At 37.8% G+C, this 22817-nt stretch overlaps 1 protein-coding gene across 1 annotated transcript in view; it reads right to left on the reverse strand.

The window, feature by feature from the left end:
• Positions 1 to 22817, reverse strand: part of BMPR1B (bone morphogenetic protein receptor type 1B) — an 82980-nt gene that overhangs the window by 6702 nt on the left and 53461 nt on the right. The window contains exons 6-7 of the mRNA XM_003410395.4: positions 16379 to 16571; positions 14960 to 15257 (exon numbers count right to left, since the gene is read on the reverse strand). Of these exons, the coding sequence (XP_003410443.3) occupies positions 14960 to 15257; positions 16379 to 16571 (491 nt within the window). The remainder of the gene's footprint in view (positions 1 to 14959; positions 15258 to 16378; positions 16572 to 22817) is intronic.

Raw genomic sequence — 22817 nt, forward strand, 5'->3', positions numbered from 1 at the left:
GCTGGATATCTGTTAAGTGTCTAAAAATACTTTCTTTCCCTTCATATTTTAACAGCTTTGGTCTGAAAGTTGGCATGTACACATTCACAGGGTTTGGATGTGACAATAATTTTTTTTTAAAGTCAGGTGTTGCAAGGCTTTTAGATCTACAAACAAGTGAAAAAGCTAAGAAGAGGTGGAAGGGAAGAGCCAATGAAGATATGCAAATGTTTCATTCTGAGAAATGGATATATAAGAAGCTTTATCACTATGTTTATCACTATTATTTCATAAATCAAATGATATTTGGCTTATAATTTAGTTTATAAACAAATGAAGAATGAAATAACGGAATATAATTTTTTTTTTTTTTTATATACCCTTAGCTTTAAGAAAATTTCACAACGTGACCCCTTTATTCTTACTTCCCATATGCTGGGGAAATTCCATGATGGACAGATGCAGTCTGCAGCCTGGCATTCAGGAACCATCACTTCAGTGTAGCAAGCTGTGAGTCTGAGTCCCTGTTTTGAAATCGTTGAACTACTACTGCTTGCTACGTCGATGATTCAATGAGATGAACCGTGTAAAATCCCTCCTGACACGGTACTAGGCACATATTTATTATATGCTTAATAACCAGTTGCTGTCAAGTCGGCGCCAACTCATGCTGACTCCGTGTGTATCAGAGCAGAATTGCTCCACAGGGTTTTCAGTGGCTGATTTTTTGGAAGTAGACCGTCCGACCTTTCTTCCAAGGTACCTCTTTTTTTTTTTTTTTTTTTTTCGGTGGACTCAAACCACCAACCTTTTAGTTACAAACTGAGTGCTTGACTGTTTGCACCAATCAAGGACTCCTTAATAAGTAATGTCTAATCAGAAAACAATGGAATTAAGAAGAGCAGCAAACCACAGTTTTTATGGATGAAAAAAATTCTAAAGCAGGAAGAGTACAAAAATTCATTATCAAACTGAAGTTTGTGGAAAATCTTAGATAAACACTCCTATCTTCTGACTCCCAAGAAAGTGTTTTTCCTTTCATCATAACCTCTGCAGCATGAAAAACAGTTACAGACATCAAAAAGCACAATTATCAAGTTGTGTCATGGACAAATAATACCAAATTTACCAAAACACTACTGGCTTTTGGAAGAAACCTCTGGGTTTGATTTATTCCCTCCATCTCAGTTTTCTAAAATTTAAAACATGTAGTTTCACATAGGAAAACTTAAAGCGTAGGAGACGTCCCTAAATATATGTCAAAATGTTTATATATGCTCAAATTTATAAATATAAAGCTTCATTCTCAGAACCTGTTAAAATTTACTTTCTGCTAAAATCCTTAATCTAAAGCTACTTCAGCAGACGAGTCATCAGCATATTCATTATGCCCCTCATGGTCTTTTGGGAGCAACAACTATGAAAGAGTCTCCATTCTTAAAATAAATGCAAAAGAGTAAATAAAAACGAAAGAAAGGACAAAAGAGCTGGTCCTACTTGCCATCTGTGAACATAGGTTCTAATGTTCTGGGCTCTTTTCTAAGTATAGGAAAAGACGTTAAAAAGTTAATTCACAGTATTTTCCAGCATGATATAATAGCAAGTTGTCAATTGCATACCTAAACAGTAAATGGTAAGGAAGGAAAATGTGCCAAAAAGAGGTGTAATGGTAAACTATTAAAAGATCAGATTTAAATGATGCCACAAATGCTGCACTTACAGTTATAAAGTCATTTTTCTCCTCCTACTCTACCTGCTGACACCTGTCACGTGGCCACACAGTAGGTATTCCACTAATGTGTTGCATGTGTGTGTTATAATTTAATTGAATCATTTGAGAAGATTGTTGGGCCCATATAGGGAATTCTGGCTTCTGTGTAGAGAAAGCAAACATAGGGTTTGCAGATGGAAAGAAGGTCCAAAAACCAAACCCGCTGCCATCGAGTCAATTCTGACTTATAGCAGCCCTATACAAAAGAGTAGAACTGTCCCATAGGGTTTCCAAAGAGCAGCTGATAGTTTTGAACTGCTGACCCTTTGGTTAGCAGCCAAGCTCCTAACCACTATGCCACCAGGGCTGTCAAAGAAAAAGGTGAAGAGCCTAAATATTTCTTGACTATGTACTGGGAAAGGAAACCAAGAATAGCCTTCACTTATGCCCCACAGTCATACATTTAGAAAGGCCAAAGATATACAGTAGTTAAGAGCTCAGCTGCTAACCAAAAGGTCAGCAGCTCAAATCCACCACCCACTCCTTGGAAACCCTATGGAACAGTTTTACTGTGTCCTACAGGGTGGCTGTGAGTTGGAATTGAGTTGATGGCGATGGGTTTGTTTTTTTTTGTTTGTTTGCTTGCTTTTTTTTTTTTTTTTTTTTTTTGGTATAGCTGCTACAGATTTTAGGCAACTCCATTCAATTCCTACTCTCAGCTCTTGATTGTTTGAAAGTATACAATCAAGAAATTTGCTTGTCCATCAAATACCCACAAAACCAGTTCCTTACACAGGCCATGGCCAGCACTATCATCCCTCCTCCATATTCCTCTCTGACCCTAGGTATTTTCTTTGAGTAAATATGCTCCTAGTAGTAGTAAGTGAATAAATGCCCTCTCTAGTAGTACTAAAAAAAAAAATCTTCCCCAGTAGTGTCTGATTAAATATGTCTTCCAACCTGATTCTAAACTCCTGTGAGCACTGAGTATCTGTCACAATAATGTGGCATGTCCCTAAAGAGTACAGCCCCAATCCATCTCCATTCACAGGGAGTCTTGCAATGAAAAAAGGAAAAAACCTGTATACAATAAACTTTGCTATGGATCACTTAAAGAGAAATTTAAAAATCATAGTTATATACAGACCAAAATGTGAGATATTACCTACATTTAGAAGGATAAATGGGATTTTGTAAACAATTTCGTAACAAGGTTGCTATTCACATAATGGCAAATGCCTTTAGCCCTACCTTTAAACAACAAACATGCTCATAATAAATAATTCGTATGTATTTGTTAGAATAATAGATCCTCCCAGACAGCTCTGCCCCCTCTTCCCTTAGCGGTGCCTCTACAACTGAGAGTAATTAAACTGTACTTTTTTTTTTTCTCCCTCAGTAACCTCACCTTACCTGTTCCCAAATTACGGCAGAGAAAAACTCAGCTTGTATTGATCTTCAAGGCCAGAAACAGAAATTAAAGTGGCTTAAAACTGGTGCACCAGGAATGAAAGAAGAAAAAGGGGTGAAGCAGAGTCAGATGGTGCAGTGCACATAAGAACAGGGCAGAGAGTAACGCAAAGAAATGAATCAAGAAGAAAGAAGGAAGCAGCAGAGGTCAGGTGCGTGTAGCTTGCCCTGGCCTCCTTTTCCCAGGAGGGTGAGAAACAAGGATGGCAAGAAAAGACGGACATTGCACAAGGGGAATAGTCAGAGAAAATAACTGCAACCCCACAAAATAATCCTATATACTCTAATGGTTGCACACACATGTAGCCAAAGTATAAAATCATACACAGGGAAGATAAACACCAAGTTCAGGACACTGGTTACTTCTCAAAGGGATAAGAGAGAACAGAACTGGAAGGGGAGTGAAGCAAGGCTATCTTCAACACTTTATTTCGTTTAAAAAGAAAGACCAGACAAAAACACAGCAAATTTTAACATGTGTAAATGTTACATTATAACATGTGTCTCATTAATTTTGTATACAATTTTATATGCTTAAAATATAACGAAATATATTAAAAAAAAGAACCTAGCTAGACCAGGAACTAGAAAAAGGGACACTTCAGGATTAAGGAACAGGTTATAGGCATAAGGCCCTAAGGACCAAAAGTGATCCAATTAATCGGACTAAGTTGCAGAGACGATGAGCTTCTACCAAGGAGAACTGAAAATATTCTGTCAAAAACGCGGGTGATACACTGTAAAACATGATCTGTCTTCTCCCTTCCCAGGAAGGAAAGTTGGAGATATGTGCACAAAGTGGACATGACTGAAGAATAGGCTTACAGAATACAGGGTACTTTTACCATTTATACTGGTATAATTAATATTTCAACTAGATTCAGCATGACTTTTGTCCCTGTGACTCTAAGTACCAATGTAAAATAGACTTAAGAAGAACTGCAAGAAAATAAAAATACAACTTGAAGAAAATAAAATAAAGGGATGCCAGGTAATTCCTCTCTGGGGAAAAAAATTGCTTTGTTTTAGAATCACACTTTACTGGGAATTTTTCTTCGTGAACATGAAAGACAGTGGGGCTGGGACATGCTAAAACAAAAATACCTGAAATTTGCTGAATTAGAAACGACAGTAATTTCAGGTTGAGGATTAAGAACAAGTCAGCTAGGGAGAAGAGAGAAGTCCTAGGGACATGGCAAGATGCTAAGCTCCTGCGGAGGAAGGGGAAATCAGGAAGGATGTCATGGTGGCATAAATTTTGCGGTTAATTTTTATGTTCTCCAATGTGGTTTAAAGTATGCAATGCCCTTGATTGTCCCAAATCCTCAGTAAAGATATCTTCTACCTTGAACTGGTAGTGCTTCGGGAAGAGCAGAACCAGCAGTTACAAAACATGCACAAGGCACAACACATATCGAATGTGTAAGGCTGGTATGCCAATGAGGAAAACGAACTTCTTGGAATTCTGAGATAATGCTGTAAATGATACTGAGTTACCCGCCCCAGGGATGGGGATATTAAGAAGTCTAATTTCTATGAACCTCACAGTACAGTGTGCTCTCAGCTGGGGTTACATGGATAGCCATGAAATCTAAGTGCATAATTCTGGCCAAACCCATCTGGAAGACACTGACATGATTAAGAAAACACCAGGGTGCTGGTGGTCTACACGGACGACCAAAAGGCTTCCTAAGTGCCTAAGTCTATGGATGCTTCAAGGGGCTGTCTTCCCAGGGAGGATACAGAGCAAGTGAGAGACCTCAAGGTAACTGCTTTGGATGTGCAGGGACTAGAGAGAGAAGAAGGAGGAGAAGGAAAAAGCAGAATGGAGAAAGAGAGGAGGGAGGGAGGGAAAGAGGAAAAAGAAAACTAAAAAACTAGGATTTTCCTCTTCTCCTCTGAAGGTGCCAGGTGGGGCCACAGCAAGGAGGGAATAGTGGGAGCCATGAGCCCCACCAGGAGGTACCTTCTACCATTGACATTGTTTAGAATGCTCAGTACATGATGATAATAAAAAGCAGCATTTTAAGAAGTCTTATCATTGTTTTGAAATTCTCTATAGACAATGTACCTCTTATTGCCTGTACCTGGGGTGGGCTGCTAGTGCCAGGTGTGGTATGTGTGCACTACAGGTGTGAGAGTAATTGAGGAAGGGAAATCAGAGAGCTGCCTGTGAGTGCCAGAAGGCCTGAAAGTGGAGCCTCCAATTAGGCTGCTGAGTGGGTTAGAGAATGAAACATGAGCACCCCATAGGACTCACGGGAACAGGGTGTTCCTTTTATGCTCAGCCACCATGCATTAGATGAAAAGTAGGCAAACAATTTTTATTTTGGTAGCGGGGAATAAGGGAGATTTTTTAAAAACATCACATCTCTTTTATAGCCTTATTTTGTATCAAATATTTTTCATGTTAATTCATCTTCCTAGTTTTAAGTTCATACCAAGAATTCTTATAAGAAGTGTTATGCAAAGGGAACACCCCCTGCTTGGTTCAGCATAGTGTATACTCCCCCCTGGACCATAAACTGAACTGAGAGTTTGGTAAAAATCATAAGCAGAGCCCACGGTGGCAATGAGAGTCAAGCACAGGCATGGGGTTGTTAGTACCAACAAGTCAGCTCCACCTCACTGAGCCTGTGGGCACATGTGGGTGGTCCTTCTGCTAGGTACTGTTGATGCCTAAAACAAAGAGGAAAGGGGGACGGGGGAAGGAAGATAAAAAAGTAACAGAGAAAGATAGGAGGTGCAAACTCTACACACCTTTAATCATCTAAAAAGCTTTAAAAAAAATTATAAAGTGAACCTTAAAGACAATGTGAAGAAGGAAGGGGAATGAAAAGACATGGACACACAAGGGGTGAGGGAGACCATTTGGCTTCCTTGAGGTTCATGAATGTTTAAAATTGACTACACACTGAATACACTGGAAAATGCCAAGTCACCTTTTAGAAAGACTAAATATATCCCAAAAGAATGAAAGGTTCCCATGGAACTTTAAGAAGGAGTTGCCTACACCCCTTTGTGTGTCCTGTAGCACCATGCACATATCTGTGGAACTGATTTGCTAAAATGAACTCAGACTGGTTGTATGTTAACCAGGGAGAGGAGTTTTCTACAACACTTTTCACCATGATTTAATGCTATCGTGATTAAATCCTGAGAAAACCTGGGGTTTCTTAGAAACAGAACTTTAGAACTGAAAACTCTTAACAGAAGGCAGACATGGCCGCAGAAAACTTGACTGGTGGTGCTGACTTTGCCACTAATTAGCTCAGTTCTGTGTCTTTGGCAAGTAATTTGGACATGTCACCTTAAAAGAAAAAATTAAGTAAACCAAAAAAAAAAAAAAAAAAAAGGCAGTACTAAAATGACATCTGAAAGACTTTGAGGAAATTTAGTACCCTCTCGGCTGGGCCATCCAATCTCCTTTGTACTTGGACAATTTGACCATCATCAATTTGCAGATCTGTGTGACAGCCCAGTCTTCACTATAGGTCTTCCATAAATTTTAATACCAGAGGCGCCCTAAACTAGGTTTTATTTTCCCACTCAGAAAACATTTCATTCTGACAGTGAAGTAAGTACCAGAGGGGCTGCTTCATCCTCCAGAGTGAAAAGTTCCTTCAAGGGATTCCACACGTCAATTCTCCTCCCTAGAGAGATTTAGGGTAATGGTAACGTCTTTTCATGGCACCACCTGGATTTAATCTCTGTTGGTCAGGAAATGCATAAGTACTTACCTCATTTTCAAGAGAGTAAGCAAAGAAACCAACACATGATTAAAAAAATTATATGATAAGGAAATCCTAAGGTACTATCATCTGCTCTCTTTGTGGCCTTGAACTTCTTGGGACCCTACCAGAAAAAAAAGTCTAAGAGAACCCTTTCCACATAGAAATCAGGGTAAAGATTAAGTTCTCACAGGAAGTTCACTGAGGAAGTCTAGAACACAGCACTAGATTGGTTATGTAAAAGAAACGTAAAAAATGTTCTAAATATTCACATGTGTGCATGTATACATGTATACACACACACACCAAAAATATGAAACATTCAGGAAAGATAAGAAACATACAAAACAATTTATATAGAACATATAAATTTAGGCTCAAGAACTGAGATGAGCAAAGTCTCTGAAACAAAGAAAATAAAAACACAAAAAAGACATCTGAAATCACCAAATGCAACCTCCATTTAATGAAAGGAGTTCCCAAATGGCAAATACAGGTAAATGGTCCCACAGGTAATCTCTAGCCATATGAGCCTTGGCACAGCCAACAGCCATTAGAGTTACTCATCTTAGCCAGCAACCTCATCCCTCTCCATGATCTAGTCACTCAATATGTGCAATATAAGTCTCTGAATTATCACTTAAACTGTTTCACTTTCTAAAATCGAGGAATGCATGCAATTTGAGCAGTCATTCAGTTCAGTTCATTCCCCTTACCTTAAGGAGAAATAAGTTTCAGAAAACATAATAGATACTCGCTTTAAGATGTATATAAAGAAAATGAGTTTTTAATGACTTTGGTATTGCCTACACTTATTGATTCAAAACGATGTTGAAAAACCTATGATGAAACGGGTAACTCACTATGTTACATCAAATGGGAAATACATTATTTAATTTGGCATGGATCCTGCTCTCAAGATGCCTAATGGCTAGTAGGAAAGATAAGGCATGTACCAAAATAATTATAATACAAGGCAGTCAAGGGCCAGGAAATTACTACAGGACTACAGAAGGTGGTTTCATTGTTCCTAGCTGGTGGATGAGCAATGTGACTCAGCAGCACCTCCAAGATTGGATTGAGGCACATGGAGAAGCCAAAGCATTGCAAGCTTTTGTGCAATCAAAAGCAAGGCAGTAGCAAGCATAAGGTATGTACAGAAAAAATGCAAGTAGTTCAGTCTTGCCAAAAACAAAAAAAAAAGCATACAAGTAGGAGAGTTTGTGGGATGTAAAACTGGAAAGGTGAATTGAGTCCTGAGTGTGTAGGATCTCTGGAGCTAGGAATAGGCACTTTTTTCTTCATCCTGTAGTGAATATAGAATCATCCATTCAGCCCTTATATAACATTTTTAAGCAACATTTAAGGAATGGGCACCAAAGAAAGGCACTAGCAACACCAAGGTGAAAAATACACAGCATCTGCCTTAAAGAAGCTCACTGCTCACTGGGAGCGACAGACAAGCAAGTCAATAATGACTGCACAACGGCGTAAGGACTGTCATCACAGCAGTGTGCACAAGGTCCCTTGAGAGGATATAAGAATACGACCTAAAAATCAGACTTGTAAGGGAATAATGAAGATGCCCCAAAAGAGAAACAGCACAGATCAGTAGCAGATATCTAGAAAGAGTAGGGGGTGAGGGGGATTCAAATAAAGGTAAAAGCATGTTAAAACTCTTGAAGGGTGTGAGGAAGTATGAAGAGTTCAGAGCAAGGCTAGCAAACAGTAGGTTTGGGTATGTGGTAAGACTGGGGCTAGAGAACAGCCCAGGGCCAAAAAGAAAGGACCCATGACTCCAAGAAAATCTAACTACATTTTAACCCAAAACCATAGAAAAATGTGAAATTATTATGATGTCTAAAATTATGCTTCCAGAAAATAAATCTGTAGATTCTACAGTCTCCTGTAGCATGTAGAAAGATTGGGAAGAGGAAAGAAGAGGAAGTAACTGCACTATGCTATGCCCCAGAATCTAGAAAAATGCTGTAGGGGGCTCAAACTGGCATGGTACAAGTGGGAATATCATGGAGACAGAAATCACCCAATTAAGCAAATCAGAAAATTAGGGAGCAAAGGGAGAAGATGTCAGTTAGCTCACATTCTAGAGTGGATCACTGTGAGTCAAGGGGTCGTATCTACCCAAACAGGGAACTAGGAGGGAGAGGCAAACCCAGCAGGAAATCTAGCAGTGGGGAAGTATTTCGGAGATGGAAGGAGGGCAGAAAACCAGAGGAGAGAGAATGGTTAACACGGAGAACGTTAAAAAAAAAAAAAACAGGAGGAAGAAAGAGGTACTATGGATTGTTCTCAGGTGCTATGGAGTCTTTTCTGACACATAGCGACCCTATGTACAAAAGAACAAAACACTTCAGGGTCCTGCGCCACCCATAGAACCATTGCTGTGTTTGAGCCCATTGTCGTAACCACTGTGACAATCCATTTCGTTGAGAGTTTTCCTCTTCTTCGCCGGCCCTCTACAGGTACTATGGATTTTTTTTTTTTTTTTTTTTTCTAGTGCCATCTGAATAGTGAGGTAAAAACTAACAGAAGGCCTCTGTTTACAAAGATCAATGGTGTTAACTCAATAAAGCACCTTCTAGGGAGGACAGGGCAAAAGCCACATTACAAAACTTTAGAATTACTGGGTTGTAAAAGCAGATTACTTTTTGGAACTCTTCGGAGAAATTTAACAGTGAAGGGAAGAAGAGAGAGGCTGGTAACTTGAGAAGCATCATAGGAATTTTTTTTTTTAGTAGAGGAGACCTCAAAAGGTTTGTAGATCAGAGGAAAAATCCAGAAAGGAGAGAAAGATTTAATAATCTTTATTGGCAGGAGGTTTCTATTTCTAATTTAAATCTACAGCCTAAATAATTTTCTCTTGCTGTGTTCTTAAACATAAAGAACTGCAATTTGTCATCCTCTAAATGGTAAAAAAAAAAAAAAAAAATTTGTGGAAACTCTGGTGGCGTAGTGATTAAGTGCCACTGCGGCTAACCAAGAGGTCGGCAGTTCAAATCCGCCAGGCGCTCCTTGGAAAACTCTACGGGGCAGTTTTGCTCTGCCCTATACAGTTACTATGAGTCGGAATTGACTCGACGGCAGTGGGTTTGGTTTTTTTTTTTTTTTTTTTTGGTTCTAAATGGTTAAGGCATTCATATATTTGGGGCTCATTATTAAATCACACTTCAGTGTCCATGTCTGGGTGGAAAATGCCAATCCATTAGCCCTTTCTCATGAGTTCTATTTTTCAAAAGTTTAATCATTTCTGTAACTTTTCCTTTATGCCCTTCTCCACATTCTATGGATTCTTCTTTGGAAAAAATGTTCACAAGACAGCCCCACAATTTAATAAAAGCCAAGACTACAGTGAGCTTTTAAAAAGGTAGTCATTTGGAGAATGAAAACACTTCCTATCAGAATCTTTGGGACACAGCAAAACCAGTACTCAAAGGCCAATTTATATCAATAAATACACACATCCAAAAAGAAGAAAGGGCCCAAATCAAAGAATTATCCCTACAACGTGAACAAATAGAAAGAGAGCAACAAAAGAAACCCACAGGCACCAGAAGAAAACAAATAATAAAAATTAGAGCTGAACTAAATGAAATAGAAAACAGAAAAACAATTGAAAGAATTAACAAGACCAAAAGCTGGTTTTTTGAAAAAAATCAACGAAATTGATAAACCACTGGCCAAACTGACAAAAGAAAACAAGAGGGGAAGCAAATAACCTGAATAAGAAATGAGAAAGGTGATATTACAACAGACCCAAATGAAATTAAAGAATCATATCAGATTACTATGAAAAACTATACTCAAACAAATTTGAAAACCTAGAAGAAATGGATAAATTCCTAGAAACACACTACCTACCAAACTAACACAAACAGAGGTAGAACAACTAAACAGACCCATAACAAAAGAAGAGATTGAAAAGGTTATCAAAAAACTCCCAACAAAAAAAAAAGTCCTGGTCCAGAGGGCTTCACTGCAGAGTTCTACCAAACTTTCAGAGAAGAGTTAACACCACTACTACTAAAGGTATTTCAGAGCATAGCAAAGGACAGAATACTACCAAACTCATTCTATGAAGCCACCATATCCCTGATGCCAAAACCAGGTAAAGATACCACAAGAAAAGAAAATTATAGACCTATATCCCTCATGAATGTAGATGCAAAAATCCTCAACAAAATTCTAGCCAATAGAATTCAAGAACATATTAAAAAAATAATTCACCATGACCAAGTGAGATTAATCCCAGATACACAGGGATGGTTCAACATTAGAAAAACAATGTAATCCACCACATAAATAAAAGACAAGAATCACATTTTATCAATTGATGCAGAAAAGGCATTTGACAAAGTTCAACACTCAGTCATGATAAAAACTCTCAGCAAAATAGGAATAGAAGGAAAATTCCTCAACGTAATAAAGGTCATTTATACAAAGCAACCAGCCAACATCACCCTAAATGGAGAGAGCCTGAAAGCACTCCCACTGAGATCAGGAACCAGACAAGGATGCCCTTTATTACCACTCTTATTCAACATTGTGCTGGAAGTCCTAGTGAGAGCAATTAGGCCAGATAAAGAAATAAAGGGCATTCAGATTGGCAAGGAAGAAGTAAAAGTATCTCTATTTGCAGATGACATGATCTTCTACACAGACAACCCTAAGGAATCCTCCAGAAAACTACTGAAAAACTAATAGAAGAGTTCAGCAGAGTATCGGGATACAAGATCAACATACAAAAATCAGTTGGATTCCTCTACACCAACAAAAAGAACATCGAAGAGGAAATCACCAAATCAATGCCAAAAAGATAAAATACTTAGGAATAAATCTTACCAGAGATTTAAAAGACTTATACAAGGAAAACTACAGTACACTTCTGCAAGAAACCAAGAGAGACTTACATAAGTGGAAGAATATACCTTGCTCGTGGATAGGAAGACTTAACATTATAAAAATGTCTATTCTACCAAAAGCGGTCTATACATTAATGCAATTCCGATCCAAATCTCAATGACATTCTTTAATGAGATGGAGAAACAAATCACCAACTTCATATAGAAGGGAAAGAGGCCCTGGATAAATAAGGCATTACTGGAAAAGCATACAAAGTGGGAGGCCTTTCTTTACCTCATTTTAGAACCTCCTATACTGCCAGAGTAGTCAAAACAGCCTGGTATTGGATACAACAACAGATACATGGACCAATGGAACAGAATTGAGAATCCAGACATAAATCCATCCACATACGGGCAGTTGATATTTGACAAAGACCCCAAAACAGTTAAATGGGGAAAAGACAGTCTTTTTAACAAATGGTGCTGGCATAACTGGATATCCATCTGCAAAAAAATGAAACAAAACCCATACCTCACTCCATGCACAAAAACTAACTCAAAATGGATCAAAGGCCTAAACATAAAATCTAAAACGCTAAAGATCGTGGAAGAGAAAATAGGGACAGCATTAGGAGCCCTAATACATGACATAAACAGTATACAAAACATTATAAAGAATGTAGAAGAAAAACTAGATAACTAAAACTAGGACCTCCTAAAAATCAAACATCTATGCTCATCCAAAGACTTCACCAAAAGAGTAAAAAGGCTACCTACAGACTGGGAAAAAGCTTTTAGCTATGACATTTCTGATCAGCATCTGATCTTTAAACTCTACATGATACTGCAAAAACTCAACTGCAAAAAGACAAATAACCCAATTAAAAAATGGGCAAAAGATATGAATAGACACTTCACTAAAGAAGACAGATATATGAGGAAATGTTCACGATCATTAGCCATTAGAGAAATGCAGATTAAAACTACAATGAGATTTCATATGACTCCAACAAGGCTGGCATTAATCCAAAAAACACAAAATAATAAATGTTGGAGAGGCTGTGGAGAGATTGGAACACTTACACACTGTTGATGGGAATGTAAAATGGTACAACTGCTTTGGATATCGATTTGGCACTTCCTTCAAAAGCTAGAAATAGAACTACCATACGATCTAGCAATCCCATTCCTTGGAATATATCCTAGAGAAATAAGAGCCTTTACACGAACAGATATATGCACACCCATGTTTATTGCAGCACTGTTTACAATAGCAAAAAAATGGAAGCAACCAAGGTGCCCAGCAACAGATGAATGGGTAAATAAATTATGGTATATTCACACAATGGAATATCACACCTCGATGAAGAACAGTGATGAATCTGTGAAACAGATTTTGTAACATGGAGGAACCTGGAAGGCATCATGCTGAGTGAAATTAGTCAGTTGCAAAAGGCCAAATATTGTATAAGATTACTATCATAAGAACTTGAGAAATAGTTTAAACTGAGAAGAAAACATTCTTTTGTAGTTACGAGAGGGGGGAGGGAGGGAGGGTAGGAGAGGGGCATTCACTAATTAGATAATAGATAAGAACTACTTTAGGTGAAGGGAAAGACAGCACACAATACAGGGGAGGTCAGCACAATTGGACTAAACCAAAAGCAAAGAAGTTTCCTGAATCAACTGAATGCTTTGAAGGCCAGCGTAGCAGGGGCCGGGGTCTGGGGACCATGGTTTCAGGGGACATCTAAGTCAATTGGCATAATAAAATCTATTAAGAAAACATTCTGCATCCCACTTTGAAGAGTGGTGTCTGGGGTCTTAAACGCTAGCAAGCAGCCATCTAAGATGCATCAATTGGTCTCAACCCACCTGGATCAAAGGAGAATGAAGAACACCAAGGACACAAGGCGATTACGAGCCCAAGAGACAGAAAGGGCCACATGAACCAGAGACTACATCATCCTGAGAACAGAAGAACTAGATGGTGCCCGGCTACAACCGATGACTGCCCTGACAGGGAACACAACAGAGAACCCCTGAGGGAGCAGGAGAGCAGTGGGATGCTGACCCCAAATTCTCATAAGACCAGACTTAATGGTCTGACTGAGACTAGAAGGACCCTGGTGGTCATGGCCCCCAGACCTTCTGTTGGCCCAGGACAGAAACCATTCCTGAAGCCAACCCTTCAGACATGGATTGGACAGGGCCATGGGTTGGAGAGGGATGCTGGTGAGGAGTGAGCTTCTTGGATCAGGTGGACACTTGAGACTATGTTGGCATCTCCTGCCTGGAGGGGAGATGAGAAGGTAGCGGGGGTTAGAAGCTGGTGAAACGGACACGAAAAGAGAGAGTGGAGGGAGAGAGCGGGCTGTCTCATTAGGGGGAGAGTAATTAGGAGTGTGTTGCAAGGTGTATATGGGTTTTTGTGTGAGAGACTGACTTGATTTGTAAACTTTCACTTAAAGCACAATTATAAAAAAAAAAGTCATTTGATGATCCATCCATACTAGTGGTTTATAAACTCATTTTGTTGGTTTGCTTTTAAAGCAGAGGAACCATTAAATCATCTGCTGAACAGAAGTGGAGGTGTCCTGACTAAAGTGGGGGAAAGAGGAATAGAGCCTCATCTCCTGGGCATCCCCTCTTTCCAATTTTGCAGAAACCATGGATGTAACTCCTAGGGGTCAGAAAACTACTGTTCTGTGCCATGGTCTGTTTATATATCCAGCTGTTATAGTCACTGTTTAAGGTACAGCATAATAGTGCTGAAGATTGGTTGTGTTTTATTGGTTTCTTACATAACACCTAAGCAAGTTACCGTTCCTGTGCCCTATAAAAACTACTGCCCTTATCACTAGAGACTATGTAGCTCTCTCCTTGAAACCTTTTACAATTTACAAATGTTAAGCAGAATTCTGATGATGTATTCCCAGGCATTAGCTATCTCTATTAGCAAAACCGCTGTGACCTAGTGAATACTATCTCTGAGCCAGGTTATTGACACATAAAATCGACAGAATTAACTGGAAAACTCTGTGTTGTAAATAAAATATTTTTTCATTTGCATCCAAAGAAAAGTTGAAATAAATAAAATTCCTCATCTACTAAATATCCTAGAAGCAGTGAACTGCAAAATATACAATCCATAAAAGCGATAGAAAAGAAATATAAAAAGTATACTTGTTCAGCTTGGTACTAACCTAATAAATTTAACAGCCAGGCCGAGGTCAGCTATACAGCAAGTTCCATTTTTCTTCACCAGGATGTTCTTACTTTTCAGATCTCGATGGGCAATAGCTGGTTTGCCTTGAGTACTAAAGATTTCCGTGTGTAAGTGACATAAGCCACTAACAGAAGAATAGGCTAATTTCAGCATTGATTTAGTATCTAGGGTGGTGGACTTCAGATAATCATAGAGGGACCCATTTTCATGATAGTCTGTGATTAGGTACAGTTGTGTCCAAGACCCTGTCCCTTTGATATCTGCAGCAATGAACCCTAAAAGGAAAAAGGACAAAAAGGTTTGGAAATAAGTGCCTTCTCAATAGTATAAAGAATAATGCATACTCTCAAACATCATTCTTTGTCATATCTGACCGTACGTGACAGAGCAGAATGGCCCCATAGGGTTTCCTAGGCTGTGGAGCCACTGGTGGGTTCAAACTGCCGACTTTTTGGTTATCAGGTGAGTGCTTAACCACTGCATCCCCAACACTCCTTATTCTTTGTCATAAACAAACAAACAAAAACCTGTTGTTGTGGAGTCAATTCTGACTCGTAGCGACCCCACAGGACAGAAAAGAACTGCCCCTTAGGGTTTTCAAGGAGCAGCTGATGAATTCGATGCCGACCTTTTGGTTAGCAGCCGAGCTCTTAACCACTGTGTACCAGGGCTATCTTTTATTTAGCATCTCATTCAATTTTCTGATTGTGCCTATGACAAAAATGACAGTATGTATTAAATTACTAATACCAAATAAAGGCATTTAAAATTCTGGGAATAGAGAAAAAATAAGGAGTTTGCATCTGAAAATAAGATCCCCTTTCTAATCGGTGCTTGATACTTAAATTACTTTAAGGTAACAGTAAATATTTCATGGTATTATAGATACACATAAGATACTGTTCACAAAACTGGGTCTTGAAAGTGTTAAGGCATAAAACGCCCCTGCCCCAACTTATTAGCTTACATTCTTTCCACTTGAATGATACAGCTAGATCATTAACTTCAGAAAATAAAAAGTAAATTGATTCTCTATATGAACTCTTGATAAAAATAAATCCTACTGATAAAATTCCCACCACTTTTCACTACATTTACACAAAAACATGCTCCTTCCTAGGAAATTATGGCATTACATTTGCATTTCCCATCTCTGAAGAAAAAATATTTTAGAGTATCCCATTTCTAGCCCAACATTCATTCATAGAAATGCCTTAGTCATTCCTTCTGTGAGGTCTCTCATTAGAAACATGTGGTGTTCTTGGGCCCATGCCAAGCAGAAAATGTCTCTATATTTCATAACAGGTCTAGACAGATGAGTTAATATGCAGATGTTAACAGAAAAACAGAGGAAAGCTAGGAAACCCTGAACATTACTATACAGATTTGTACTCACCCAAAATATTTTCATGCCTCATCAACACTGTCTGATATATTTCTGTCTCTCTGAACCAGCTGGCTTCCTCCGTGGTGAAGAATACTTTCACAGCTACCTTTTCGCCACGCCACTTTCCCATCCAAACTTCCCCATAGCGACCTTTTCCAATCTGTTTCACCATCTGAATCTGCTTAGCTATAGTCCTTTGGACCTGTTAAATCCCAAAACACACTGTTAGTGTATTCACAGCACTACAGATTTGTTTAATCTTTTTTTACTCCAGAGAAGAAACAATTACTTCATGCAAAATATATTTAGGCAGTAGCTTTTCTTTACACAGACACGTTATTTGTGCTTCTCTATTAATCTATGATGTCTTTTTTAATACATTTTTGAGACTGATTCTGGATTCTGAATATTCAAAATACTGCTTCCAAATTATTCAATATTTCTTTCTACCCATTATCACTTTTTTGGGGAAAGAATCTGAACGGAATACTTTTTGTTTCCACCACTATGGTGGGATGCTAGATACTGTGAAGATATGTGAAGAAATTCTTTCCACCATACAACTTGATCATGAATAAAATATAACAAAACAAAATGGTAATGTATTGTTGGGCTCACAAGGCAATAAAAAAGTCTTCAAGTAGGGAGGGAGAAAGGGAAGGAGGGAGGAGGGTAGAAAGAAGTGAGAGAGAAAAGGAGGGAAGGAGGAAACGTTGAGACCAGAGTGGAGAATGAAAAATATTATGCTATAGATAAGGCAGGGTTACTGTCTGGGCGAAGAGTATTACCAGAGCTGGGATCCAGAATCTAAACTTTGACCACCTTACAGGGTCGAGGAACTGAACCTAGGGTGTCAACATTAAGCTGGTACTAAATCTGCCCCCAGCTGGTAACAGACTAATGCTCCCAGGAAAAGCAAATACAAGCTGTCTTTGGAAGAAATCATTTACAGTACTTTTCACTTCTACCATTATGGTGGAATACTAGAGACCCTGAACAATCTCTTACTACCCTACAATTTGATCATGGATAAAATCTAACAAAACAAAAATGTAACTCATTTTTGGCTTCACAGGGAAATTTTTTAAAAAGGCAGAGGAAGTAAGGGATAAAGAAAGGGAGGGAGAGACAGAGTGAAGAGCGAAGGGGTAAGGAAGGGGGAAGAAGAGAAGGAAGGAAGGAGAAAGAAGGAAGACAGGAAAGACAGAAAGAAAATGGAGAGGAAGCAAAAGAAGGAAGGGAAAGAGGGAGAGAAGATTCCAGAGAATAAATTCTTTAAAAGAAACCAACCACTGTGAGTGACAGTCAGCAGAAATAACCACAGCAGATTTAACCCCATTAGATTACAGATACTGGAATTTTCAAATACTATGTCTAGTAACGCTACATAAAACGTGCAAAGAAATAGAAGACGGAATGAAAAAAAAAAAAAAGTAAGCATCAAGAGATTAATGAAAATTACATTTTTTGGAAATATAATAGCTAATTATCACAATCAAAAACATAGTGGAGGGGAAAAACATAAGAGTAGAACAGGAGAGAAAGATGACAAGTTGGAAGAGAGTTCTGAAGAACGACAGTACAGTATAGAGAAAAAGAGAAAATCTGATATTTAAGTGACATAGAGGTTAAAGTGGGACTCTCAGGCAGAAAAAGGGAAATGAGAGAAGAAATGATATTTGAAGAGGAAATAGCTATGAATTTTCAGAACTTTCAGAAACAGAATGTACTATATAAACAAGATTAATAAAAATAAGTTAATATTTAGACATATGCAGTGAAACTACAGAACTCGAAGTAAAAGAGGATTGAAAGTAGAGAGAAAAGACAGATTGCCTACTAAGGAACAATTAGATCAACACCACTGTTTTCAATAACAACACACAAACCAGAAAACAAATGAATATCTTCACAGTACTAAATCTAGAATAAAAGTCACCCCAGAACTGTGTACCATAAACATATGTTTCAAGAATGAGAATAAAGTAAATAATAAAAATGTTTTAGATAACAAAATAAACCAAGTTTATCATCAGCTTAAAAAAAAAAAAGTTGCTGTCAAGTCGATTCTGACTGATAGCGACCCTATAGGACAGAGTAGAACTGCCTCATAGGGTTCTCAAGGAGTGGCTAGTGGATTCAAACTGCTGACTTTTTGCTTAGCAGCCAAGCTCCTAACCATTGCACCAAATGTAATATGTATTTCAATAAGGAAAATGACCCCAAAATGAAGTGATATACAAGGCAAAGACGCAAACTGATATATAGGTAAACCTAAATAAACATTGTCTCTATATAATAATATGTCTAACTTACAAAAGTTAAAAAAAAACAGAGACCTAAAAGAATGAAAACATAAATTTGGAAGTAGATGGTTTGAGATACAACGTTCTAAGGACCTTGTACACTTCAGGCGGGGTTTAAAATGGGTTCAGATTTAAAGATAAGAATGAGGACATTAAATTTCAAATATAACAACCAAAAACAGCTGGATTAAAAGAAAGAGAAAAGGGAATAAAAAAGGAAATAAAAAAAATCAATCCCGCAAAAAGGTAAAAAAGGAGAAACAAATAAAAAAGCAGAAATGTAGAATAAAGTCAGATGTTAGAAACAAATCTAAATATATCAATATTCTCAAAATATATAAATGGATTTATCTTGTCAATTAAATGACAAAGACTGTCAGATTGGATAAAAATTTAAAAGTAAAAAATCCAGTCACATACTTTTTATGATCCATGCCTAAAACATAAGAACCAGAAAGACTGAAAATAAGATGGGAGAAAATATACCAAGAAAACAGTAACACAAGGAACATGAAGAAATTAATATTAATACATGAAAAAATAGAATTAGGATAAAAAGTACTACTTGTAATAAAGAAAATAACTACATAACATTGACAGGCATACTTCTCTTCAGAAGATATGTCTATTTTAAACTTATATGCACCTAATGAAATAGCTTCAAACTCAAATAAAAAAAATTTAGAATTATAGTGAGAAATGATGCAAATTTCAATTTATCTCTTTCAGCTTTTGAACAAGGAGATCAAACTAATATATGAACTGTACGATTAAAAAATTTTCTTTGATTAAAAGGGCATAAACCATTATAGGATAAACACCTTTTTAAGCAGACAAAGGAAACCCTGGTGGTGTAGTGGTTAAGAGCTGTAGCTGATAACCAAAAATCGGCAGTTCGAATCCACCAGGCGCTCTTTGGAAGCTCTATGGGGCAGTCATACTATGTTCTCTAGGGTCATTATGAGTCAGAATCGACTTGATGGCAACAGGTTTTTTTTTAACCAGAAAAAAATCACTTATAAAAATTTATCGATATTGTCATAAAAAGAGTACTGACCATGTCAAAGAATAAGTCTCCTATGACCAACTTTCTCTAATCACGAAACATTAAGTTAGAAATAAAGAGCATAAAAACACCATACTTTTTAAAATTAAAAGGTCTTCTAAATTATCTCCTAGGTCAAAGAATTTTTTTTAATATTCAGTGATGGAAGGGGATGTACTATATAACAAAACTTGTGGGAAGCACCGTGAGTTAGGATTTAAAAGGAAATTTAGAATCTTTAATACTTATATTTTGAGGGGAGAAATACCCTAGAAATTACTGAGCTAAGCATTGAATTTAAGAATTAAGAAAAATAAAGTCAATTGAAAGCAGAAAGAAAATGTATTAAGTTTAGGGGGCAAAATTAGTGAACTAGATCTACAGAAGACTGATTTTTGAACACTAATAAAATGAGAAAACTGGGAGGGATCATCAAGGGAACAAAAGGTGGAAATAAACAATTTTGGGAATAAAACTAGGGAAGCAATGCTAGACCTCTGTAACCCAAACCCACTCCCATGGAGTCTACTCCGACTGCTAGCAACCCTATAAGACAGAGTAGAACCGCCCCATAGGGTTTCCAAGGAGCATCTGGTGGATTTGAAAGGCTGACCCTTTGGTTAGCAGGTAAGCTCTTAACCACTGTGCCACCAGGGCTCCAATGCTAGACACGGCAGATATTAAATAAAAACCAGCAGAATGGAGAAAAGCTACTACCAGTGGAGGCTTTCAGTTCAGTGTGAATTCGGCCTTCAAACGAGTAAAGGAAAAGTATTTGATCACAACCTGTCTCCATGGGCAAAAGTGACGCCCTCCTGTACTTCATCACTAGGTCCCCAGAAGTATATTGTTATCATCCCATCCCTCCTCCCTTCACCATATGCCACCTTCTTACTGGTTTTTTTCACTGTATGGAAAGTTACCTCTCTTCCTTAATTAACAATGTTCTTGAAATTTCAAATTCTTCAGAAAATCTTAGAGGATTTATTAAATTAGAAATAGCTACGCAAGAATACATCCTCTCCTAATACACTCTCTTCATTTTAAATGAGTTTTGCTCTTTTCCTTCACAGAAAATCATTATTTTCCTAGATACGTATACTGAATTTTAATTGATAATCTACCTCAGGGTTCAGCAAACTTCTTCTGTAGTGGACCACAGAGCTAATATTTTAGTATCCATGGGCCATTCGGTCTCTAAAGTACCTCAATTCTAGTGTGTAGCATGTAAGCACCATAGACAATCCACAATCAAATGGGTTTGGCTATGTTCCTGGGAGATGCAAAAGGTTAACACACTTGGCTGCTTACTGAAAGACTAGAGGCTCCAGTCCAACCAGAGGCACCTGAAAAGGAAGGCTTGGCAACCTACTTCTGAAAAATTAGCCATTGAAAACCCTATGGCACACAGTTCTACTTTGGAACACTTGGGGTCGCCATAAGTTAGAATTGACTTGACAGCAACTAGTTGACTGGCTGGTTTGTGTTCCAAAAAAACTTTATTTACAAAAGCAGACAGCACACTGGATTTGGTTCACGGACTGCAGTTTGTCTACTTCTGTTCTATGCAGACATTGATACATGGTCTTATTATTCTGCCACAGAATTCCTTTTTGTCATATTGCTTAAGGTCATCAAATTTATTTATGTACTTTATGGAGTAACGTATTGGTGTGGAGAGAAAGGTACATGTGTTAAAGCTAGGCAAATCCTGGTTTATGTCCTGTTTCTACCTCTCACTCTGTCATATAGGGTCGCTATGAATTGGAATCGACTTGATAGCACACAACGACAACCTCTGACTAGGTTTCATTGGTTGTTACCTAATATCTCTCGGTCTCAAGTACTTTTTAAAATTATACAATAATATGTAACTCTCAGAGTTCTTAAGAATGACTTTAAATATACAAACTGTTTAGCAGTACCCTGGCAATGTATTAACAAATATTAACTCCTCTCCACCCCCTTCACTGTCTCCCTAATACTAAAAGTCTCTTGATACATGATTTCATCCCACCTGCACTTGCAATATTTTAAGAGCACTGATGTAGGCTCTGTAACTGAAAGGGCTCAGTATATGTGACAATGGACATAAATGAGATGATATCCACAGAGCAGAGCATAGTAATAATCTTAATATTAAAAGATCTGATTAGAAAACTGTAATGCACACTTTGTAGAGATATGCTTTGCATTAAGTAAACTGCAAGTTTTTTTGTTTTGTGTTGCCTGAGTTCCATGGGTACTGCAATTATAAATCTAAATGAAGAAATCTGGGTAATTTCAGTCACAGACGAGGTGATAAAAAATTATATAATAATTAGCGCCAACTTATTGTTAAAGAAGCCCTGGTGGAGCAGTGGTTAAGAGCTCAGCTGCTAACCAAAAGGTCAGTGGTTCCAATCCACTAGCCTTTCCTTGGAAACCTTATGAGGCAGTTCTACTCTGTCCTATTGAGTCACTGTGAATCAGAATCAGCTCAGTGGCAATGGGTTTGGTTTTTTTAAGCAGTTAAAAAGATCCCTGTTGGTGCAATGGTTAAGTGCTCAGCTGCTAACCAAAAGGTCAGCGGTTCGAACCTGCCCTGTGACTCTGGAAAGAAGACATAGTGATCTGTTCCTGTAAATATTACAGCCTAGAAAACCTTAAAGGGCAGTTCTACTCTGTAACATGGGGTCACTATGAGTCAAAAAATCAAGTTGATGGTACCGCAAAACAACAAGTTGAAAGTAAAATCCAAAAACAGGTAAATTACAGACTTGAAAGGAAGCTGCCCACATTTATTAAAGAACTATTGTATTTAATTTATACATGTTGCAAAGCATTGCTCATATACCTTTATGGAATGTTTCTAATATAAAGAGCCTTGCATTTGCTTCTTTTCTAATGATAATATATCTTCTTATAATCTAATGAAAAATACTGATAGAATTGGCAATGCTCAGAAAGGGAATATCTCAGTGAAGGGTAACTAATACTATTCAGAAATTATAAGTGCATTTGTACTTTGAGGTTTATTATAGAATCTAAGGTCTGAAATTATAACTTGAAAAAATTTACAACTATGTGATTTATTTGAGGTTTTATTTAACAAATG

The sequence above is a fragment of the Loxodonta africana genome, chromosome 5, assembly GCF_030014295.1.
Source record: "Loxodonta africana isolate mLoxAfr1 chromosome 5, mLoxAfr1.hap2, whole genome shotgun sequence".
NCBI classification, from domain to species: Eukaryota; Metazoa; Chordata; class Mammalia; order Proboscidea; family Elephantidae; genus Loxodonta; species Loxodonta africana.